The 24,442-nt window shown below is 33.5% G+C and overlaps 1 protein-coding gene and 1 pseudogene across 7 annotated transcripts; one reads left to right on the top strand and one right to left on the bottom strand.

The window, feature by feature from the left end:
- The first annotated feature begins 18,686 nt into the window (after positions 1–18,686).
- LOC118647986 lies at positions 18,687–20,287 on the top strand (annotated as a pseudogene).
- Positions 20,288–20,398: 111 nt separating this feature from the next.
- LOC105827868 lies at positions 20,399–23,850 on the bottom strand. Of its 7 annotated transcripts, XM_036294193.1 has the most exons (4): positions 22,107–23,526; positions 21,952–22,039; positions 21,311–21,724; positions 20,399–21,217 (listed from the first exon to the last, which is right to left on the bottom strand). In XM_036294193.1, the coding sequence occupies exons 3-4, from the start codon at positions 21,633–21,635 to the stop codon at positions 20,982–20,984; spliced, it is 561 nt and encodes a 186-aa protein (XP_036150086.1). In that variant the 5' UTR covers positions 21,636–21,724; positions 21,952–22,039; positions 22,107–23,526; the 3' UTR covers positions 20,399–20,981. The 7 variants fall into 7 exon arrangements, with proteins under 7 accessions (XP_036150086.1, XP_036150081.1, XP_036150087.1 ...); XM_036294188.1 differs by lacking the exons at positions 21,311–21,724; positions 21,952–22,039 and having other exon boundaries at positions 22,107–22,323; positions 22,415–23,850; XM_036294194.1 differs by having other exon boundaries at positions 21,311–21,533; positions 21,588–23,533.
- Positions 23,851–24,442: the final 592 nt, after the last annotated feature.

Here is a 24,442-nt window from a genome sequence, read left to right as displayed (position 1 = left end):
CGCCGGTTAATTAGCCATTAAATATCAAGCAGCCGGCACGAGACTGCACGCAGATGGTATTTCGGATCAGTTAGAGCAGTTAGCAATGGGCAATTACGGATAATAAACAGACTGCGCGACTGCGGCAGCGTACGGCGCGCGTGGCGTGTTGTACGAATGGTCCGGAAAAGCCGAGTGGCGTTCATACGATACAGAGATGCATAAAAATCGAAATACCATGAAGTATAATGGATTTCCGATGCCCGGAAAATTGATATTTTCTCTTTAAAATATCAATTTTCCCTGTCACGAGCGTCAAAATCATTCGTTACAAAAGCTTCTTAGCATTAGATAAGATTTAAAATTAGAACCCTGCAGAATCAATTTTGAAAGCGAAATATTCAGCCCAGTTTCAGATGTTTTGAATCTGATATATCCGTGTATACGCCATATTTCTTCGTTAGAAAACGGATATTGAGCGTGCCATAAAAATGCGCTTCATGAACATGGACAATACATAGAATTGACAATACACTCACGATGATCATTTCGCATTTGTTTCAAGGTAGATTAATTAATCGGTGCGCCCAAAATATTGAACCAACTGGATAAACCATTAGCATTAATATTTCATTATTCCTGTGTACTTTATATACACGCACACATTATCTGAATATCCAGATTGAATTCAGTTAAATGTGAAAATCGTCCTGTTTCGAGTTTTCTCGGATTCGACGAACGTGTTCGATGTCGAACGTTACTGATCGCGATTTGAGCAAGTGATCGATTGCATCGCGCTGGCTTTCTCTTACATCGTAACAAGTCAAGCGTTCAGATAAAATAACACCAATTGCAGTTCTGTAACAGTTGTACATTTATCATTGCAATTTAATTAGAATATCTAATATTTAGAGAGAAACTAAATTATGTATTTAAAATGAATAATTATTGTGTAATATAATAATATAATTATACAATGTTAAATAAACCGAATCAGAATTAGATTGGGAATCAAATGTAAAAATTTGTATATATTTTGTTTAATTTAAAATGTAAGTTCTGCGAGTAACTTGTTTTCTTGATTCATTCTGATGCCTTTAATTATTGTGTTATCTTTTTTTTTGGCAATTGCTCATTTTTATTGAACGCTCTACATGTTAACAATTTTCAGTTTTAATATAAGATGCATATTATCGTCCATTGTACCAGATAATATTTGCGAACAAGGACATAGGTATATAAAACACATACATACACTAACGGTCTTCTTACCTTTGATAGGTTGCCTGAGGTCCACCCGGTGTCACGGCGGTGGTCGTGTTTTGTGTGGCGAGTGCGAGCTTCTGCTGTCGATGTTGGAGCATCTGCCTGCTGAAGACCCCGTATCCGAAGCCATAGATTTCGTCCTCCTCCTTGTCGCTGAGGCAGCTCGAGGGCTGCGCAAAAATGGAGATCGTTTGCTCTTTTCCTCTATCTATACGGCGCGATGGGTTTTGCTTGCGAAGCAGAACTGGGCTACCACTTACGTTGTAAATGGGAGGAGACGGTTATTAAGAGCTCGTTACATAAAAGCAGCGCGTTGTTGTCGCGAATTTTTGTGAGAAAAAAAGACGATGTAATCGAACGTTAAGATCTGATCACGTTATTAAAACCTTGTTAAAATTCAAAGATCTAATTATATACACTATTTCCTGCATAATCATAAGTTTGTATCAAATTTAAAATAGTAATCGTTATGGCACATCATACTATTCTTATGTAAGTTTCAAATAAACTATATATATTTTCTATGTGCTGTTTTTTCATTTAATTTCTTTTAAAATTTGTAACAAAATTTTTCATTTAAAGTTTAGCTACTGAAATATTTGTAATTTAAAAAGTAAAGAAAACACTAATGTGATCAAATTTTGCAATCAAAGCAGATTTAATATAAAATTTCACATTATTATAAATTTTCTAAAAATGTCTCTCTCTTCTTCCTTGCAGAACCGTGATTATATAATTTAAAAATTAGCAATGTATTTATTTTTGCAACGGTTTTTTTATATATCCATGGAATTATGTTGCATTTAATTAGAAAAATATAAAAAACATTAAATAATGCAAAACATAAAATTCGAAAAAATAAATTTAACAAGACTCGATTGAAATAAGCAAAAAATCGAATAATCGTTTTCGCGTTTAAGAAAAAAATGATATTCTAGAATAATGACTTTTATATTAATTTTCCAATTCGACACATCATCGATCTTCGAAGCGGTCTGACCTTAATAGTCAATCGATAGTTCGCGATTTGAAAACTCGATTAGCCATGGGAGAAAGACTTAGTAACGAACAATAACCGATTTCAAGGTGGGATCGATAGAGTCTACATGGTTAATCGTCTTAAAGCACTTTAGAAAGTTGCAGGAGGAGCCAAGTATCCACAAACGCGAAGTATTTGAACTTCCCTGAAGGATTTTCCATCGAATCTCTGTTTTGCTAAACATATCATTGAAATGTGTGTATAAAAGATAGAGATACTGATTACAGAGATAGTAGCATATTTGAAAAGATATTCAATAAATGTACGCAATTACAATTCGCATAATACAATTCATATAATATTTTAATAGGAAAATTAAGTATAAATAGCAAAAAAAAGAATCTTAATTTTAATAAATATATTAGAACACAACAATGCGCGCGCTTCGCGCGCGCCACTTAGCATTTTTATATTGAACATTGCACTTTTTTTTCTTCTGTAATATTACTCTCACACACTTTATCATATTTAATGCCCTTCTCTATCTCACGCTCCTTCTCCCCCTCTCTAAATTACTAATTATATTATTAATGATATTAATTATATTATTTTCATATTATTCAATATTATTCATATTACTCTTACATTTTACTTTCTTATTTAATCCTCGTCTTTATCTCTCACGCTCTCCCACTCTCCACCCTCCGACCCTCTCTCTCTCTCTAAACACAAATTAGTAATTATATTATATTTTTCATGTTTCTTAATATCACTCTTACATACTTTCACTCCATACTTAATCCCCTTTAAATAAATTAAAAATTATAATATATTATATGTAATGTTACCTGTTAATTTTCAATCAATTTTCAAAACTTTCACTTTCTGGCGAACTCTTTAGAAAATTATTGTACGCGTCCGGAACTATATGAAAACTGCGTTAAACTGAATAAATCGGTCGATATTCAATAAGCACTTCACGTCCAGCTTTCAAAATTCAAGTTTTTCGGGTAAAATAATTGTTTAAAAAATGTTCTAATTAATTATAACGCCCGAACTTTATAGAAACATGTTGTACGCGTCCCAAACTATATGAGAATTACGTTAAAATAAATAGATCTGTCGATATTCGATGAGCACTTGACGTGTAGCCTTAAAAATTCAAGTTTTTCGGGCAAAATAATTGTTTAAAAAATGTTATAATTAATTATAACGCCCGAACTTTATAGAAACATGTTGTACGCGTCCCAAACTATATGAGAATTACGTTAAAATAAATAGATCTGTCGATATTCGATGAGCACTTGACGTGTAGCCTTAAAAATTCAAGTTTTTCGGGCAAAATAATTGTTTTAAAAAATGTTTTAATTAATTATAACACCCAACTTTATAGAAACATATTGTACGCGTCCCGAACTATACGAGAATTACGTTAAAATAAACAGATCTGTCGATATTCGAATAGCACTTGACGTGTAGCCCTAAAAATTCAAGTTTTTCGGGCAAAATAATTGTTTAAAAAATGTTATAATTAATTATAACGCCCGAACTTTATAGAAACATGTTGTACGCGTTCCAAACTATATGAGAATTACGTTAAAATAAATAGATCTGTCGATATTCGATGAGCACTTTACATGTAGCCTTAAAATTCAAGTTTTTCGGGCAAAATAATTGTTTAAAAAATGTTAGTAATTAATTATAACACCCAAACTTTATAGAAACATGTTGTACGCGTCCCAAACTATATGAGAATTACGTTAAAATAAATAGATCTGTCGATATTCGATGAGCACTTGACATGTAGCCTTAAAAATTCAAGTTTTTCGGGCAAAATAATTGTTTAAAAAATGTTGTAATTAATTATAACACCCAAACTTTATAGAAACATGTTGTACGCGTCCCAAACTATATGAGAATTACGTTAAAATAAATAGATCTGTCGATATTCGATGAGCACTTGACATGTAGCCTTAAAAATTCAAGTTTTTCGGGCAAAATAATTGTTTAAAAAATGTTGTAATTAATTATAACACCCAAACTTTATAGAAACATGTTGTACGCGTCCCAAACTATATGAGAATTACGTTAAAATAAATAGATCTGTCGATATTCGATGAGCACTTGACGTGTAGCCTTAAAAATTCAAGTTTTTCGGGCAAAATAATTGTTTAAAAAATGTTATAATTAATTATAACGCCCGAACTTTATAGAAACATGTTGTACGCGTCCCAAACTATATGAGAATTACGTTAAAATAAATAGATCTGTCGATATTCGATGAGCACTTGACGTGTAGCCTTAAAAATTCAAGTTTTTCGGGCAAAATAATTGTTTAAAAAATGTTCTAATTAATTATAACGCCCGAACTTTATAGAAACATGTTGTACGCGTCCCAAACTATATGAGAATTACGTTAAAATAAATAGATCTGTCGATATTCGATGAGCACTTGACGTGTAGCCTTAAAAATTCAAGTTTTTCGGGCAAAATAATTGTTTAAAAAATGTTATAATTAATTATAACGCCCGAACTTTATAGAAACATGTTGTACGCGTCCCAAACTATATGAGAATTACGTTAAAATAAATAGATCTGTCGATATTCGATGAGCACTTGACGTGTAGCCTTAAAAATTCAAGTTTTTCGGGCAAAATAATTGTTTAAAAAAATGTTTTAATTAATTATAACACCCGAACTTTATAGAAACATGTTGTACGCGTCCCAAACTATATGAGAATTACGTTAAAATAAATAGATCTGTCGATATTCGATGAGCACTTGACGTGTAGCCTTAAAAATTCAAGTTTTTCGGGCAAAATAATTGTTTAAAAATGTATAAATTAATTATAACGCCCGAACTTTATAGAAACCATGTTGTACGCGTCCCAAACTATATGAGAATTACGTTAAAATAAATAGATCTGTCGATATTCGATGAGCACTGACGTGTAGCCTTAAAAATTCAAGTTTTTTCGGGCAAAATAATTGTTTAAAAAATGTTATAATTAATTATAACGCCCGAAACTTTATAGAAACATGTTGTACGCGTCCCAAACTATATGAGAATTACGTTAAAATAAATAGATCTGTCGATATTCGATGAGCACTTGACGTGTAGCCTTAAAAATTCAAGTTTTTCGGGCAAAATAATTGTTTAAAAATGTTATAATTAATTATAACGCCCGAACTTTATAGAAACATGTTGTACGCGTCCCAAACTATATGAGAATTACGTTAAAATAAATAGATCTGTCGATATTCGATGAGCACTTGACGTGTAGCCTTAAAAATTCAAGTTTTTCGGGCAAAATAATTGTTTAAAAAATGTTATAATTAATTATAACGCCCGAACTTTATAGAAACATGTTGTACGCGTCCCAAATCTATATGAGAATTACGTTAAAATAAATAGATCTGTCGATATTCGATGAGCACTTGACGTGTAGCCTTAAAAATTCAAGTTTTTCGGGCAAAATAATTGTTTAAAAAATGTTATAATTAATTATAACGCCCGAACTTTATAGAAACATGTTGTACGCGTCCCAAACTATATGAGAATTACGTTAAAATAAATAGATCTGTCGATATTCGATGAGCACTTGACGTGTAGCCTTAAAAATTCAAGTTTTTCGGGCAAAATAATTGTTTAAAAAATGTTATAATTAATTATAACGCCCGAACTTTATAGAAACATGTTGTACGCGTCCCAAACTATATGAGAATTACGTTAAAATAAATAGATCTGTCGATATTCGATGAGCACTTGACGTGTAGCCTTAAAAATTCAAGTTTTTCGGGCAAAATAATTGTTTAAAAAATGTTATAATTAATTATAACGCCCGAACTTTATAGAAACATGTTGTACGCGTCCCAAACTATATGAGAATTACGTTAAAATAAATAGATCTGTCGATATTCGATGAGCACTTGACGTGTAGCCTTAAAAATTCAAGTTTTTCGGGCAAAATAATTGTTTAAAAAATGTTATAATTAATTATAACGCCCGAACTTTATAGAAACATGTTGTAAGCGTCCCAATCTATATGAGAATTACGTTAAAATAAATAGATCTGTCGATATTCAATGAGCACTTGACGTGTAGCCTTAAAAATTCAAGTTTTTCGGGCAAAATAATTGTTTAAAAAATGTTATAATTAATTATAACGCCCGAACTTTATAGAAACATGTTGTACGCGTCCCAAACTATATGAGAATTACGTTAAAATAAATAGATCTGTCGATATTCGATGAGCACTTGACGTGTAGCCTTAAAAATTCAAGTTTTTCGGGCAAAATAATTGTTTAAAAAATGTTTTAATTAATTATAACACCCAAACTTTATAGAAACATGTTGTACGCATCCCAAACTATATGAGAATTACGTTAAAATAAATAGATCTGTCGATATTCGATGAGCACTTGACGTGTAGCCTTAAAAATTCAAGTTTTTCAGGACAAAATAATTGTTTAAAAAATGTTATAATTAATTATAACGCCCGAACTTTATAGAAACATGTTGTACGCGTCCCAAACTATATGAGAATTACGTTAAAATAAATAGATCTGTCGATATTCAATGAGCACTTGACGTGTAGCCTTAAAAATTCAAGTTTTTCGGGCAAAATAATTGTTTAAAAAATGTTATAATTAATTATAACGCCCGAACTTTATAGAAACATGTTGTTCGCGTCCCAAGCTATATGAGAATTACGTTAAAATAAATAGATCTGTCGATATTCGATGAGCACTTGACGTGTAGCCTTAAAATTCAAGTTTTTCGGGCAAAATAATTGTTTAAAAAAATGTTATAATTAATTATAACGCCCGAACTTTATAGAAACATGTTGTACGCGTCCCAAACTATATGACAATTACGTTAAAATAAATAAATCTGTCGATATTCGATTAGCACTGGACGTGTAGCCTTAGAAATTCAAGTTTTTCGGGCAAAATAATTGTTTAAAAAATGTTTTAATTAATTATAACACCCAAACTTTATAGAAACATGTTGTACGCATCCCAAACTATATGAGAATTACGTTAAAATAAATAGATCTGTCGATATTCGATGAGCACTTGACGTGTAGCCTTAAAAATTCAAGTTTTTCACACAAAATAATTGTTTAAAAAATGTTATAATTAATTATAACGCCCGAACTTTATAGAAACATGTTGTACGCGTCCCAAACTATATGAGAATTACGTTAAAATAAATAGATCTGTCGATATTCAATGAGCACTTGACGTGTAGCCTTAAAAATTCAAGTTTTTCGGGCAAAATAATTGTTTAAAAAATGTTATAATTAATTATAACGCCCGAACTTTATAGAAACATGTTGTTCGCGTCCCAAACTATATGAGAATTACGTTAAAATAAATAGATCTGTCGATATTCGATGAGCACTTGACGTGTAGCCTTAAAAATTCAAGTTTTTCGGGCAAAATAATTGTTTAAAAAATGTTATAATTAATTATAACGCCCGAACTTTATAGAAACATGTTGTACGCGTCCCAAACTATATGACAATTACGTTAAAATAAATAAATCTGTCGATATTCGATTAGCACTGGACGTGTAGCCTTAGAAATTCAAGTTTTTTGGGCAAAATAATTGTTTAAAAAATGTTCTAATTAATTATATCACCTGAACTTTATAGAAACATATTGTACGCGTCCCGAACTATATGAAAATTGCGTTAAAATAAATAAATCTGTCGATATTCGATTAGCACTGGACGTGTAGCCTTAGAAATTCAAGTTTTTTGGGCAAAATAATTGTTTAAAAAATGTTATAATTAATTATAACGCCCGAACTTTATAGAAACATGTTGTACGCGTCCCAAACTATATGAGAATTACGTTAAAATAAATAGATCTGTCGATATTCGATGAGCACTTGACGTGTAGCCTTAAAAATTCAAGTTTTTCGGGCAAAATAATTGTTTAAAAAATGTTATAATTAATTATAACGCCCGAACTTTATAGAAACATGTTGTACGCGTCCCAAACTATATGAGAATTACGTTAAAATAAATAGATCTGTCGATATTCGATGAGCACTTGACGTGTAGCCTTAAAAATTCAAGTTTTTCGGGCAAAATAATTGTTTAAAAAATGTTATAATTAATTATAACGCCCGAACTTTATAGAAACATGTTGTTCGCGTCCCAAACTATATGAGAATTACGTTAAAATAAATAGATCTGTCGATATTCGATGAGCACTTGACGTGTAGCCTTAAAAATTCAAGTTTTTCGGGCAAAATAATTGTTTAAAAAAATGTTATAATTAATTATAACACCTGAACTCTATAGAAACATATTGTACGCGTCCCGAACTATATGAGATATACGTTAAAATAAATAGATCTGTCGATATTCGATTAGCACTGGACGTGTAGCCTTAGAAATTCAAGTTTTTTGGGCAAAATAATTGTTTAAAAAATGTTCTAATTAATTATAACACCTGAACTCTATAGAAACATATTGTACGCGTCCCGAACTATATGAGATATACGTTAAAATAAATAGATCTGTCGATATTCGATTAGCACTGGACGTGTAGCCTTAGAAATTCAAGTTTTTTGGGCAAAATAATTGTTTAAAAAATGTTATAATTAATTATAACGCCCGAACTTTATAGAAACATGTTGTACGCGTCCCAAACTATATGAGAATTACGTTAAAATAAATAGATCTGTCGATATTCAATGAGCACTTGACGTGTAGCCTTAAAAATTCAAGTTTTTCGGGCAAAATAATTGTTTAAAAAATGTTATAATTAATTATAACGCCCGAACTTTATAGAAACATGTTGTTCGCGTCCCAAACTATATGAGAATTACGTTAAAATAAATAGATCTGTCGATATTCGATGAGCACTTGACGTGTAGCCTTAAAAATTCAAGTTTTTCGGGCAAAATAATTGTTTAAAAAATGTTATAATTAATTATAACGCCCGAACTTTATAGAAACATGTTGTACGCGTCCCAAACTATATGAGAATTACGTTAAAATAAATAGATCTGTCGATATTCGATGAGCACTTGACGTGTAGCCTTAAAAATTCAAGTTTTTCGGGCAAAATAATTGTTTAAAAAATGTTTTAATTAATTATAACACCCAAACTTTATAGAAACATGTTGTACGCATCCCAAACTATATGAGAATTACGTTAAAATAAATAGATCTGTCGATATTCGATGAGCACTTGACGTGTAGCCTTAAAAATTCAAGTTTTTCATACAAAATAATTGTTTAAAAAATGTTATAATTAATTATAACGCCCGAACTTTATAGAAACATGTTGTACGCGTCCCAAACTATATGAGAATTACGTTAAAATAAATAGATCTGTCGATATTCAATGAGCACTTGACGTGTAGCCTTAAAAATTCAAGTTTTTCGGGCAAAATAATTGTTTAAAAAATGTTATAATTAATTATAACGCCCGAACTTTATAGAAACATGTTGTTCGCGTCCCAAACTATATGAGAATTACGTTAAAATAAATAGATCTGTCGATATTCGATGAGCACTTGACGTGTAGCCTTAAAAATTCAAGTTTTTCGGGCAAAATAATTGTTTAAAAAATGTTATAATTAATTATAACGCCCGAACTTTATAGAAACATGTTGTACGCGTCCCAAACTATATGACAATTACGTTAAAATAAATAAATCTGTCGATATTCGATTAGCACTGGACGTGTAGCCTTAGAAATTCAAGTTTTTTGGGCAAAATAATTGTTTAAAAAATGTTCTAATTAATTATATCACCTGAACTTTATAGAAACATATTGTACGCGTCCCGAACTATATGAAAATTGCGTTAAAATAAATAAATCTGTCGATATTCGATTAGCACTTGACGTGTAGCCTTAGAAATTCAAGTTTTTTGGGCAAAATAATTGTTTAAAAAATGTTCTAATTAATTATAACACCTGAACTCTATAGAAACATATTGTACGCGTCCCGAACTATATGAGATATACGTTAAAATAAATAGATCTGTCGATATTCGATTAGCACTGGACGTGTAGCCTTAGAAATTCAAGTTTTTTGGGCAAAATAATTGTTTAAAAAATGTTCTAATTAATTATAACACCTGAACTCTATAGAAACATATTGTACGCGTCCCGAACTATATGAAAATTGCGTTAAAATAAATAAATCTGTCGATATTCGATTAGCACTTGACGTGTAGCCTTAGAAATTCAAGTTTTTCGGGCAAAATAATTGTTTAAAAAATGTTTTAATTAATTATATCACCTAAACTTTATAGAAACATATTGTACGCGTCCCGAACTATATGAGAATTGCGTTAAAATAAATAGATCTGTCGATATTCGATTAGCACTTGACGTGTAGCCTTAGAAATTCAAGTTTTCCGAACATAATAATTGTTTAAAAAATGTTCTAATTAATTATAACACCTGAATTCTATAGAAACATATTGTACGCGTCCCGAACTATATGAAAATTGCGTTAAAATAAATAAATCTGTCGATATTCGATTAGCACTTGACGTGTAGCCTTAGAAATTCAAGTTTTTCGGGCAAAATAATTGTTTAAAAAATGTTTTAGTTAATTATATCACCTGAACTCTATAGAAACATATTGTACGCGTCCCGAACTATATGAGATATACGTTAAAATAAATAGATCTGTCGATATTCGATTAGCACTGGACGTGTAGCCTTAGAAATTCAAGTTTTTTGGGCAAAATAATTGTTTAAAAAATGTTCTAATTAATTATAACACCTGAATTCTATAGAAACATATTGTACGCGTCCCAAACTATATGAAAATTGCGTTAAAATAAATAAATCTGTCGATATTCGATTAGCACTTGACGTGTAGCCTTAGAAATTCAAGTTTTTCGAACATAATAATTGTTTAAAAAATGTTTTAACTAATTATATCACTGGAACTCTTTAGAAAATTATTGGACGCGTCCGGAACTATATGAAAACTGCGTTAAAATAAATAAATCTGTTGATATTCAATTAGCTCTTCACGTCCAGCCTTCAAAATTCAAGTTTTCCGGGCAAAATAATTTTCAAAAAAATGTTTTTATTAATTATAACACCATAACTTTTTTAAAAAATATTGTACGCGTCGTATCTATATGGGAACTGCGTTAAAAAAAACAGAACTATCAATATTCAACCAGTATCTCATGTCTAGACCTATAAATATAAGTTTCCCATCTAGATAGTTGTTGAAAAATACTTTTAAAATTTTTAAATTAATTAATTTTGTCTATCTGAGATGCCAGTTACACCAAATCCACGTGCGCAGACGTTAACGCATATATACGTATGTTTTGTAACAAAAAATTATTTTTTCATTAATTTAATCATCAGAACTATTGATAGAACGTCTCTAAATTATAGGACTCTATAGATTTAGTCTTCTCTGTGGTCGTATATTCGAAATACGGTGAGATGCTATTATGTGATTTTGGAAGTTAGCATCTCATTTATAAAATTTTAATTAAAATAGATAATTCAACGGAACTATTGTTGATACCTATCAAGAACTGTAGAACTATGTTGGAGACAAGTAATTCTGCAGTATTTTTATGAGATGCTAAACTTTGAGATGCTAACTTCACACACGTTTAATCGGCATCGCGGAAAAGCGACAACAATACTTCGAGAGATGCGAGTATCGATGCCATGCCCTTTTTTATAAAGGATTCTTACTTCTCCCCCCCCCCTTCTCTCTCTCTCTCTCTCTCTCTCTCTCTCTCTCTCTCTCTCTCTCTCTCTCTCTCTCTCTCTCTCTCTCTCTTCCTCTCGTATATTTTTTATTTGGCTCTTTTTTCTTTTTCCCTGATTTTTTGTAATTATTTCAATCAACTATCAAAAGTGACAGTTTGACAGCTGAAAATGACACGAAGTAGTTTGACAGCTGAAAATGACACGAAGTGAAGAAAGTCACAACGCACTTAACAACGAGATAGCGAGACAGCCAATCAGCATCTCGAAAAAGCGGCAACAATAAATTCGATTTGATTTAACATCACCTTTTTTAGATAGGATTATCCTCTGCTGAACAAATGTTTACTTTGGATTATTACTCGTTATGCCTTGAGATACAAATTTGGCTACTCGAGTTCCCGTCAATTTCCTCTCGAGCAAATATTTGCTTTGCATGGAAAAAAAAACAGCACGATACTTGAAGTATGCAAAGCAATCCTTTATTTCCTGTACGCCCGCACGTGTGGATGATACATTAGACTTGATAACACGAACCTGAGAAGAGAATCCCACGCGGCGTGGCCGCATTATAATCGACATTTCCATTAATGTATGCTCGCCCACGACAAAAGTGTATCAAATGTTCCACGACAACTCGGAATTTGTAGATCGCGTCACAAATGTATGCTAATGCAAGTCTCAGTATTAGCATCTAAATTCTGAATTCAGATACACGCGAGCACTTGCGCATTATTATATACTCTGTAGCAAACCTAAGAATAAAAGAAATCGTATGTATGTGTTATTGCAAAAGAAAACGACGAATGTGTCGAGATGCGGAGTGAATCGTCAATCTCATTTTTGTTGATCAATTTATTTTTCTTTCTGAGGAAACGTCTAGTCTCTCGCTGTGATTGTACACCTACAATCACATTATTCTAAGCAGAAAAACGAAGACATACAAGATATATGTTAGACGTAATAAATAAACCAACTGTTTCTATATCTTTATCTCTCAAATAATGATTCATATACCTAATTTGTGTTAAATTACAGATTTCTATTCGTACAAGAATAATTTTCAATTAAATGAAGAGAAGATATTAAAAGTTAGAAAATATCATCGGTTCTACATCATTGAATGCTATTATCAATATTAACGCATTCGCAAATCATCCGTTATATAAAATTACATTACTCATTAATATCATAATTCATTTCAAGATAAACGTTCTTTCTTAGAATGAAGAAATCTTGTTAGACAACGGTGGCGGGGGGAAGTAAAATTATTAACCTACATCTTCTTACACTGTGGTTAGAATTATCTCACATATGTTGAGTACATCCGACATTAATCCAGAGTCAAAATTTTCCCTCGCGGTTCCACGTATTAACCATTCTGCCTGCAGAGACGAAGAACACAAGGCGTAGAAATTGCCGAGTAATCTCGCGGAGAAATTTTCCAGGGGCGATTCTACGAGGGGCGCTGCGAATAAAACGCGGCAGCGTTTACTTTATGATGAGGACAAGACGGCGAATCCTGCGAAATCGTCAAGCCCGAGTAAAGTTTTGCGCCGTCCAAAGTTCCCTGCCGCTGGCAGCTCTCGTGCGGCGCGAAGGTAAAATCTCGTAATTAACGCGGATGGAAGCAGGATCGAGGCAGTAAATCTGTCAGGCCTCAAGTAGAGCAGCACTCCAAGTTTTTACTAGCCCGACGATGAAACGGCGCCTTGAAGAGTGAGCGTGGATTGTCGTGAACTGGCAGCGAATGGCACCCTTCCGAAAATTTAGAGCTCAATGATTGCGTGACTATTCACTCTTCTAGAAAAGACCTTGTGTTTCCCCTTTATAAAAAAAAATTGCAGCCACGTGTTCCATATATATGACAAAGTTGAAATTTTTAGTAGTCTTTTACTATGTTAAAAAATTAATCTTTGTTGTAAAAAAAATATTAAATACTAGAAATATAAGAAATATTTTGATTAAGTTATCGACAGCTGACTTAATCGATTTAGTATCATTGATAAAAATAGTATTATTTTGAGTTGTATAAATTACTTTTAATGTGTGTGTATGTGTATATTATATTTAAATAATAAATACTGTATAACATATTAACTATTTGAGAAACATTTAATAATTTAAAACCAATATACTTAAACGTTCGTACGTTCAATTGCTCGACCTCATGTATTGTGTATTATGTAATTAATACTGTTACGAAAGTAACTTATTATCTATTGTGCAATTTCGCGTTTTGCACTCTCGTATTTTACCTGGAATAACTGATTTCCGTGCGAAAACGATTTGCACGAGAGTGATTATCATTCGTTCGGGGTCCGACATTTGTGTGAAAAACAAGCCGGACGAACGGCTAATAATAAATTAACGATCGGCCGATGATTTTCCGATGCATTTCAATAGCCATTTCGCAGAGACGATCGGCCGTTGCGGCATAACATTATCGTTCTCGATAATGAGTGATGATAATCGAGTCTCGTCGCTGACGGTGCCGGTGAATGCATTATTGTCGCGATTAAAACAGACCGCGAATCATCCGGAGGTTTCCGGATCTCAGTGACAATGCTCTACGTGACTATGTTTGTATGCAATGCCGCGAGTATACGTGCATTAAAATATCGCCAGATTGTTGTTATCGTAATTACGATTCGAACACGAATAGTTTAAAAGCCAATATCAAAGAAATTTCATGAATAAAGAATGTGAGCAAATTTCGCTCGTTTTGTGGCCCTCGAAATTCGAATTAAATTGCATGTCACAGTAATGCTATATAAAACATTAATCTCTAAAAAATTTCAAGTTGAGCAAGGGCACTGAGCAATCTCGGGAATTTTTACTTCCTGTATCTTCAAAAAACTACCCCTATACTTAATTTAAAATTTTTCTATCGTTTGGCCTAAATATGATAATCGCTAGAAACACCGTCGCGAGTATTATGACACAAAGGTCCATGTTCCCAGTAATTAACAGTTCTCTTTCTCTCTTTCTTTATTCCCTTTCTTCTCCTTTTTCGATGAAATCGCCTTCATAATAACAAAGTGGCGATACTTGACAGTAACGATCGTCGCGAAGCTGACGTTCATGTGTGGCGGATGGCTAATTCGATTGATTTATCCACAGCGTCGTCGCATTCGATGTAGCGTATATAGCTCAATATAACACAGCCGATGACACGAAAACACCGGAAGCCCCCGACTCGATCATGCGAATTAGGCGCCGGCGATAATCGCACGCGACCGCGTCGCATTAACATATATATCGGTCGTTTATTTTGAGAGCGACGCGGCGAGTGAAATTTCCGTAACGCGGGAATTAAATTTACGGCTACAAATCGAAGCTGCATGTCGCATTTATGTAAAAGCCTTGATTTATGCCACTGTCACTTACACAAATTATTATTGTGCGCAATTTTAATCAATATCTAGTGTGCTTTACTATTTACTGCATGAATTTGACATTATCTGTGAAAATTCACATAAAATATTTAAATACTTTAGGAGAAAATTCAAAGATAAATTCATTTCTAAAAATTAACCGAAGAGCTAAACATGATTTATAGTTTAGACCACCCTGTAGAAGCCGAGTTGGCGGGTGTCTAATGGGCGAAGAGGGAGACACAGACGCAGACGGAACGTTTATTATGCTCCAGGACATTAGTCCCTTCCCGAGCAACACGAGAATTGTACATTAATTAAGCAGTAATTGGAGAGGGAAGTCAAGATGGAAGCAAATGTTCATTACGTACGTGTTTGCGTGAAGAAAGATTAAGAATAAAATACTCTCAAGGCGAAATAAAATTCTAATATTAACTCTTTAACATACTGCAAACTACCAACAATTTTATGCCTACATATATATAATCAATAATTAGGTATTACTTATTAGTTTCAATAATAGTCGTAATAGAATATATCGTACGTCGCGGTCGAGCTTGCTCGCACAAGTGAGGTCTTTTGAGTAAGTAAATTTTTGTAATTTAATCATACTTCGCGGTTTTTATCGCTTTATCGCGGCGATTACATATATTTTCTTTGATAACTGGGCGGACTTTGAATAAACAACGCGGTATTAATACCTGCGATTCCATCAATACCGCGCATAAATGGCGCGTTAGCCGCGGAGAAAGCATTTCGCGAATGTTATATATGTTTCGAAAACACAACCGATAAAATAATTTTTAACATTCCGCTCGATACATCGCGCGCACGCACCGTAAAGCAAGATATTAATAAATGGTCGGCTTTTCCGTGAGACGTGCGATGTAGCAGTTGAACCGGGCGGGAAAAAACTGCGACAACGAGCGCCGTTGACGGCGATGCAAAATTACGAAAAACACACAGCACGCGCGATACAATCGCATCGCGGCGCGTCGGCCAGTGTAATGAAGTCGTATAAGTTACAATCAAGCATTTAACAAACGCGGCACCGCTTTCGACGCTTGTTAGTTATCGCTAGCACGCGCTAAACCGCTCGGCAGAATTTACCTCGTGTCCACACGGAGATGTAATTTATATTCGGTTAACATGGTTAATTCCCCCTCCCCCCCCGCTCTTTGCCTATCTCCTTCCTCGTTGTCGCATACGTGTGCCTGTATACGTACGCACAGTACTGATTTTGTATAGTGATAAATGATTTTTCGTCGCGATCGCGAACCGCGCGCGATACATTATCCCCGGCGAATTCGCGTTTTTAATTGCATTTGTCCACGAGTCGGGACAGGTCGGGCCGGATCTGCCTGGGCTGGGTATAAAATAGATCGGAAAAATCGCGGAAAATCGACGATCCTAATTTCTAGCGACTCCCCCTGCGCTTCTCTCATTGTTTCACAACGTCCTGCAGAACGTGCAACTATACCGCGTATAAATGAATCCGAAATACAAACGGAAAAATTAATGACCTGCGTTTTCAGGAGACAAAATTCATATCAGCGAATATATCGCTTATATAATATTGCTTTAACGCGCGAATGTGCCAATTTCCGCCGAGGAAAAATTCACAAAGATTTAAAAAGTAGCTTGCTAAATACACACGTATCGTATGAGAATATCTTTTGTAAAAAAAAAAGAGAGAGAGAGATAACGTCTCTTAAATTTAGGAATATGAAAAAGGATCTTGAGATATGAATGGAGTACGAATCGAGTACAAACGCGAGAAAAAAAACAAAACAGCACCTAGATCCTTCTTTATTTCACTTTCAGTAGAAACGGATCAGAGCGGAATTGAAATGGACGAGGAGACATAAACGTTCGCTCGTTAGACTTGACGGAAGGAAATATTTCCGTGGCGGAGAATCGAGACGCGCGGCGGAAGTAACGAAATTACCTTGCCGATGATTAAATGCATTTAATCGCTGAGGCAAATTTAGCTTACTAATAATTCCCAAAGGGAGAATTTGCACTCCCCCGTGTACCTTATCCGCGCGCTGATCGGTGGTAACAACGAAGGAAAAGGCAAATACAGGGAAAGAAAATAAAGAGCGATGATTACTTACAATTCTCGTCCCGGTTCTCTCTCTCTCTCTCTCTCTCTCTCCGTTTACTTTTCTCCGTTTACTCTCTCTTTCTGTCTCTCTGACTCTGTCTTGGCAATCACTTACCTGAAACAACAAGGAATAAATAAAATTAGATTTTCAATTATTCGCCCGCGCGACCAGACTAATTGGGCGCAAAAAGAGGAAAGAAAATGAGAAAACAATCGCTCGGCGCTCTACCGCTAATTAGTCGATGGGATTCTCCGCGCTTGTGAGAAACTGGGCTAAAATTTACAATCGCCCGCCCGATCCTACGCAATTACATTAGGCGGCTATTGTCTGGGCGAAATACCATATCGCTGCTGGTATATTCTGAAATGCAAGCGAGATAGTAAGGTGGATCTCGTTTGCAACCTGATTATTATGAGATACACGGTGCATGATTTACCTTCGAGGAATTTTTAAAGAGGAAAGCGAGTAAAAAAAAGACATGATGTGAATCCAGCGATAAATAAAACACGCAGATGACTAACCTGACAATGCAAATACAGTTCAAAGAACTTAATTACAGAGGACAGAACGGCTCTGGGGAAATTTCCAGAGGAAACGGAAAAGGGAATGATGACGGAAGAAATGAGCGTGTCGCGAGAATCGACTGAAAGAATATTTGAACGTGAATACGTTTAAAAGGGAAGGGCCTTTCAGCAGCGTAATAGCTCATTTCCGATACGCACTCCGCGGTAAACGTTAAGCGTGTTCGCAGTATTTAGCTTAGACGGCCGGCCGAGAGCAGCGTAAATAGCGGTTTTTCCATTAACATTGGTCTCGCAATCTAGATCTACCTGGCAGCAGTCTCAAAGCCCTTATGGAAAATGATAAGTAACCGCCGTCGCGCTGCTTGCAAAATTCAACTTCCGCCGCGCTGTTTAGCTTTGCAAGAAGCTCGATAAGCAGCACCGGCATCCGCTTCTCGGTTAACAAAAACGCATAGTAACGAGGAAACTCCTGTATATACAAAGTGCCTCACAAGTTACCTTTTAACTACTAAACATCGCAAGACGAAACAATAATTCAATTGTAATTTAAATTAATAATTCTTGGCTCACAGTAAACATTTTGAAATATCATCTTACAAAATAAATATCATATATTCCAGAGATAATAACTTTTAACTTTATTTTCATGAAACATGTATTTTCATAAAATTTTTACACAACATATCTCTCTGATACGTTTAATCTTGTTTACCAAAATATCTAGTGTAAACGGATAACAGACTAAGGGCGGGTTTATCAATGCTCAGCTAAGTTAAATTTGACTAATAGTTAAATACTAACTGTAAGCTATGTGTTTATCAAAGCGGAATAACTAACAGTTACGCATAAACTGTTGGTTAAAGTGTTTGTTAAGGTAGCTAGCAGATTTTTTGTCTGCTAACTGCATAACTAATAAATTTTAGCAGTCTGTATGGTGAACTGTGCGGGGAAACATAACAATCTCATTTTTATGTATTATATTTGTATAGTCTAATTATTGTTATTGATATAAATATGAACGATATTGAAAATATTTTAAATGATTTTATTAACGATGATGAAGAAATCATTGAATTCTTGGAATGGGATAAAAGACCATATATTGTAAGAGAAAGAATCAATCACTTTGATAGATGGGATGATTTGGATTTTTTTCGGAGATTTCGATTAAAAAAGGATACAGTTTTGATTATATTAGAACAAATAGAAGAGTCCATTGAGAGTCCTACGGATAGGTAACTACATGTATATATATCTATATTATTTATTTATTTATTACTAATTTAGAATATTAACTAACAAATATTTGTATTTTAGAAATCATGCTATTAGACCAATCGATAAGCTGCTATTGACTCTCAGATTCTATGCATTAGGCACAAGCATAGATGTAGCATAAGCATGTTAATAGCAGCCGGTGATTTTGTGGGTGTTAGCAAGAGTTCTGCTTGTAAAATAGTTAGACAAGTGTCAATTGCAATTGCACAACTCGGTCCTCAATATATAAAAATGCCATCTAATGCTGAAGAAATCCGTAATGCTCGAATAAAATTTTATAACAGAGCAAGAGTTCCAAGAATAATTGGTGCTATTGATTGCACACACGTTAGGATCGAATCACCTGGTTAATTATTTTTATATAAACTTTTTTCATAAATGCTTTTTACGTAGTTTTCATTAGTTTTTTAAATGTTTTTAAAGGTGGAGCAAATGCAGAATTATTCAGAAATAGGAAAGGTTACTTTTCTTTTAATGTACAAACAGTATCTTCGGCTGACCTTAAAATATTAGATATTGTAGCACGTTGGCCAGGATCAGTTCATGATCAAACAATATTTAATAATTCAAGAGTGAAGGAACGACTTGAAAACAACGAATTTGGTGATAGTTTATTGATTGGAGACAGTGGTTATACTAATACAATGTTTGTCATCACTCCGCTACTTAATACTCACAATGACGTTGAAGAATTATATAATGAGGCAATCATTCGCACACATAATCCTGTAGAACGACAATATGGTGTATGGAAAAGACGTTTTCCCGTTTTATCTTTAGGACTACGGTTAAAGCTACAAACAAGTATGGCTATTATTGTCGCCGCGGCAGTTCTGCATAATATTGCATGCGAAAGAAATGAAGAACTTCCACCACAAGATCCTGATTTAAATCCAGACCAAAATATTTTTAATGAAGATTGGGATGCTCAACCATTACAGCCAAATGATGGACACAGAAATGCAAGGGAACAATTAATTGCTGATTATTTTTCAAATTTATTATAATTATATTTTATTTTATTAAAGAAATTTTTTATTAATAGAAAAAATAAAAGTTTTGTTTTAAATTTACATTACGTACACTTTATATATTACATATATATAACGCGCGCGCACATACTGTCAATCACATATAAAGAGCAATAAAAAATATTTTGCATTTTACATGTTTTTAGGTATGTATTTAAAATAAAATAATTGTTTATAAACTCCATATGTATAATATGTTGCACCAAAACCACAGTATACATATTTGTACAACAAACTATACTAAGTAATAAAATATAAAATTTTATAAAAAATATTTAAAACATTACAAAAATTATTGAAAACAAAAAGTACAATAAACTTTTATTTATAAAAGCAACATTAAAAACACAAAACGGCTGAGAAACAATTGTAATTAAATTGATTTTATTTAATTGAATGTATCGATTATAACCGATAATTATCGATATCAGAAAAGTCAAGTATTGATAAAAATGAATTGGAATGCCCTGTCTCTCAAATGTTAAGAACAATGGTCTATTAAAGAAGACTTATATTTAAGAACATCAAAAAAAGACAATCAAAGATTTTAAAAAACATTATATAATGAAGTAAAGTAATTAATAATTTTACTAAATATTTTTAATTAAACAATAATATAAAAAGAAAATAAAAGTATTAAAAATATAATTATATGTTTTTTTTACAAAGAGATAAATACAGAGAGACAGAAGGAGATAATTGATATTATGAATTTAATGTTTTTTTAATAAATCTACTTTCAATTGCATCTCATCCTTTTGTAAGTTTAAGATATCTATTTCCAGTTGATTTTTTTGTCGTACGTGGGCTCTTCTTATTTTCTCCAGTTCTATTTGCCAATTAACTAACTGTATTTTTTTCTCAGCAAGCAATTCAAATGCAGCACTAACTGAAGATTTACTTGCTTTATGCAAAACTGGTCGTCTTCTACTATGCCATGAATTGTTGCCTAAAACGTTTATATAAAATATTTAATTATAATTTAATTATACTTTTTTAAAATTTTTATTATTTAATATTATTGATTGTTTATTTAAATTACTTTGTTGCTGTATGGGCTGGTTAGCAGATGTCTTTTGATTGTCAAGATGTTCACTGGTATTTTGATTGTTAGTAGATGTCTTTTGACTCTCAAGATGTTCATTGGTACTCGGAATGTCATTGTTAGTAGATGTCTCTTGACTATCGGGATGTTCATTGGTACTCGGAATGTCATTGTTAGTAGATGTCTCTTGACTATCGGGATGTTCATTGGTACTCGGAATGTCATTGTTAGTAGATGTCTCTTGACTATCGGGATGTTCATTGGTACTCGGAATTTCATTGTTAGAAACAATAAGTGCTTCATGGACTGGTGTTCTTAACATTTGAGGAATAGGATTACTCTAATCCATCTCTACAATTTCACCTTCTGTTGCTACAGCAGTGTTATTTGATAATTCAATTCCAACAATGCCTAATATTTTAAAACAATTTAATAAGCATAATTGTATATGTAACAATCAATCTATAGATTAATGATAGCAGTAAATTATTGTTGCCTTAACAATATAACAATTATTTCAAAAGACAAAAAATGACAAAGATAACTAAACTGCTACTAGTAATTTGTGATCTCATGTAATTTTTTTCTATGATTATATTCACATTACAATAGGTGCATTTAGAAGCATAACCACTCACTGACTAAGCAGTTGTTGGAGATTTGTTGGATCCAAAGTAAATCACTAATCTTCATTGCTACTTAGCCGTTCAGTGAGCGGTTGCATTTCTGGATCCATTAATTGATTAAACAGATTATAAATCTATCTTTATATACATATAAAACAATTATTTACCGGACAAACCATCACAATCAAACGTATTTGTCAATCCTTCAACACTAATTTCGATTGTTTGTAATAGTTCGTTCTCCTCTTCTGTGTTTGTAACGGGTGGAGGTATATACTGTCCTCCACCAGTGCCTCTTGTATAAGCCTTGTTTTTTACTCGTTCTTTCTTTAAATCTCTTTTTATCGCTTCGTATTTGAATTTTAATTGCTTCACAGTTCGATGCTGTTAAGACAATATTTATATATTTTTTGACTGATTTGTATATTGCATATCGTATTCCTATATTAATAAAAAAATATCCGAACAAACTTACTATACTTGTTGTAGAGCTGTTAAATAAATTTTCTATTTCTTTCCACATCTCATCTTTTTTTCTCCACGTGCAACCATCAGTTTTTTTACATTCAATAATACTTTTGTGTTCATTACACAACCTTAATAATAATTGTTTATCGCTAGCGGTAAAATTGGAACTCCTTTTATCTTTTTTCGGATCCATCGTAATACGTATTCTAAATGCCAATTTTACTGACACAAAGCCTATGATTATATATCGCTTTTAGGTTATGTTTACCGCTAACAATGCTACCAACCAACATTAAAACAAATGTAACTGACAGTTACTTAACTAATAGTCAACAGTGGGGTGGATAAACGCATAGATAGATGACTAGAACAATAACTCTTAGCCATCTCTTAACTTTTAGTTACATAGCAGTCACTCTTAGCTAAACATTGATAAACCCGCCCTAAAAGTTCTGAAATTAGTTTATTAAATTGTAAATTAATGAGAAGACAAGAGAAAAAAAGAGAGAGAGAGAGAGAGAGAACAAGATGATACAGCAAATACAATAGAAAGTGTAAAAGTTCTATCGGACGATTATGCAATTTAGGATTTTTGTCGCATAATCGCGTTGGAGAAAGAGCGTATTGTTAGAAAGTGCGCTAACTCGGTGACAGGTACAAAGTAATATCCTCGCAATCGACTAATGCACCTCGAGTTTCTCCTTTTATTACAGCAATAAGAGATTTCTTTTTCAAACAGCTATGAAAATTGAATAAATTTATTGCAAAAAAAGATTTCTATAATCACAAGAATCCAAAACAATTGCTCAGGTGAGATCGTAAAATTATTAGACTGGCATCCGTTTAGTAGCCTTTACGTCCGTCACACTAATCGGTCTAAACATGAAGTTAGTTAAATAATGAACAAACATTGATCACTCTTTTCATGTTGTTGAACATTTCCTCGCTCGATTAAACGGCCCGCCATGCCTGACCGTTCTCCAAACTTCCGTTATGCCCCAAGAACTAACTCCGATAACGGTTGAAAGTCCTTCGAGGAATCGTAAAGCCAAAACGCGAGACGAATTAGCGTTCTACGTTACATAAACGTCTCGTCCGCGCTTTCAACACAATTACTTTGACAGTTTCAATCTAAAACTCGATTCCGCTAAGCTTACATTAGCATTTGGCGTTAAACTCCCCGGCTCTCATCGCATGACCATATATTCGTGTTTATACCAAGTTATTGCAAATTTTCAACTTTCTAAACTAACCGTACTTTTATAGTTAACAAACTTAGGCAGTTTGTTGTTTGATGCACGTTTAATACGCTTATGTATATACAGTTATATGATTATATTAAACTGATATTCTCCGTTATAACGCTCACGCTTATCGCAATTTTTTAATCTCGCGCATAACTGTCAATATACAAGTATAAACATTTTCTATGCGCGCACCTTATTTCAAGCGCAAAATGAATTACCGCCATCCATTATACAATCTATTTAACAGCAACTAAGAAATCGAATGGCTGTGTTTATCATCAGATACAGCTATTGGATGATTTTAATTTAACGCTTATCCCAATTACGATTCTCTGCCGGACCGACAAACACTCGAAGTGGACCGCTACACGTAATACCGCTAAACGTGAATGGAGAATACAAATTATTACGACGAAAATGCGCTTAGCTAATTATTGGCCATTACAGGCTACCGGTCGGCGTTGAGCATAAACGGCGGAAAACTCGTCAGCGCGACTCTCTTGCGAGACGTAAAATTACGCTCGCGGACGCGCGCGTTCACGTTCGTAACATCGCGAGAGGTGCACTAATTAGAGGAACAATAAGTCCCACCGCCGTATTATAGTACTCACTCGCGGACTTTATCCCGAATTCGAACACAATGTACCACCACGTTGTTCGTAATCAACAATGTTGTACTTTACGCAAGAGTCACTTATACTTATCGCGTGCGCGCGCGCGCGCACGCTTATGCAACGCTTTTACCTTCCGCGTGTTGTGCACGTTGCATTGTGTCACGGTGGTCAAAC

This window comes from Monomorium pharaonis, unplaced genomic scaffold (genome assembly GCF_013373865.1).
Source record: "Monomorium pharaonis isolate MP-MQ-018 unplaced genomic scaffold, ASM1337386v2 scaffold_105, whole genome shotgun sequence".
In the NCBI taxonomy this organism is placed as follows: domain Eukaryota; kingdom Metazoa; phylum Arthropoda; class Insecta; order Hymenoptera; family Formicidae; genus Monomorium; species Monomorium pharaonis.
The sequence above is the reverse complement of the archived record's forward strand: the minus strand, read 5'-3'. Positions and strand labels throughout refer to the sequence as shown.

What these genes read in the sequence shown, in the direction of transcription:
- LOC105827868 (XM_036294188.1), bottom strand. Translation starts at nt 22,600, where the DNA reads ATGGATCCGAAAAAAGATAAAAGGAGTTCCAATTTTACCGCTAGCGAT. An exon ending in ACAGCTCTACAACAAGTATA is followed by an intron (nt 22,324 to 22,414) that starts GTAAGTTTGTTC and finishes TTGTCTTAACAG; the next exon opens with CATCGAACTGTGAAGCAATT. An exon ending in TGATTGTGATGGTTTGTCCG is followed by an intron (nt 21,218 to 22,106) that starts GTAAATAATTGT and finishes TAAACGTTTTAG; the next exon opens with GCAACAATTCATGGCATAGT.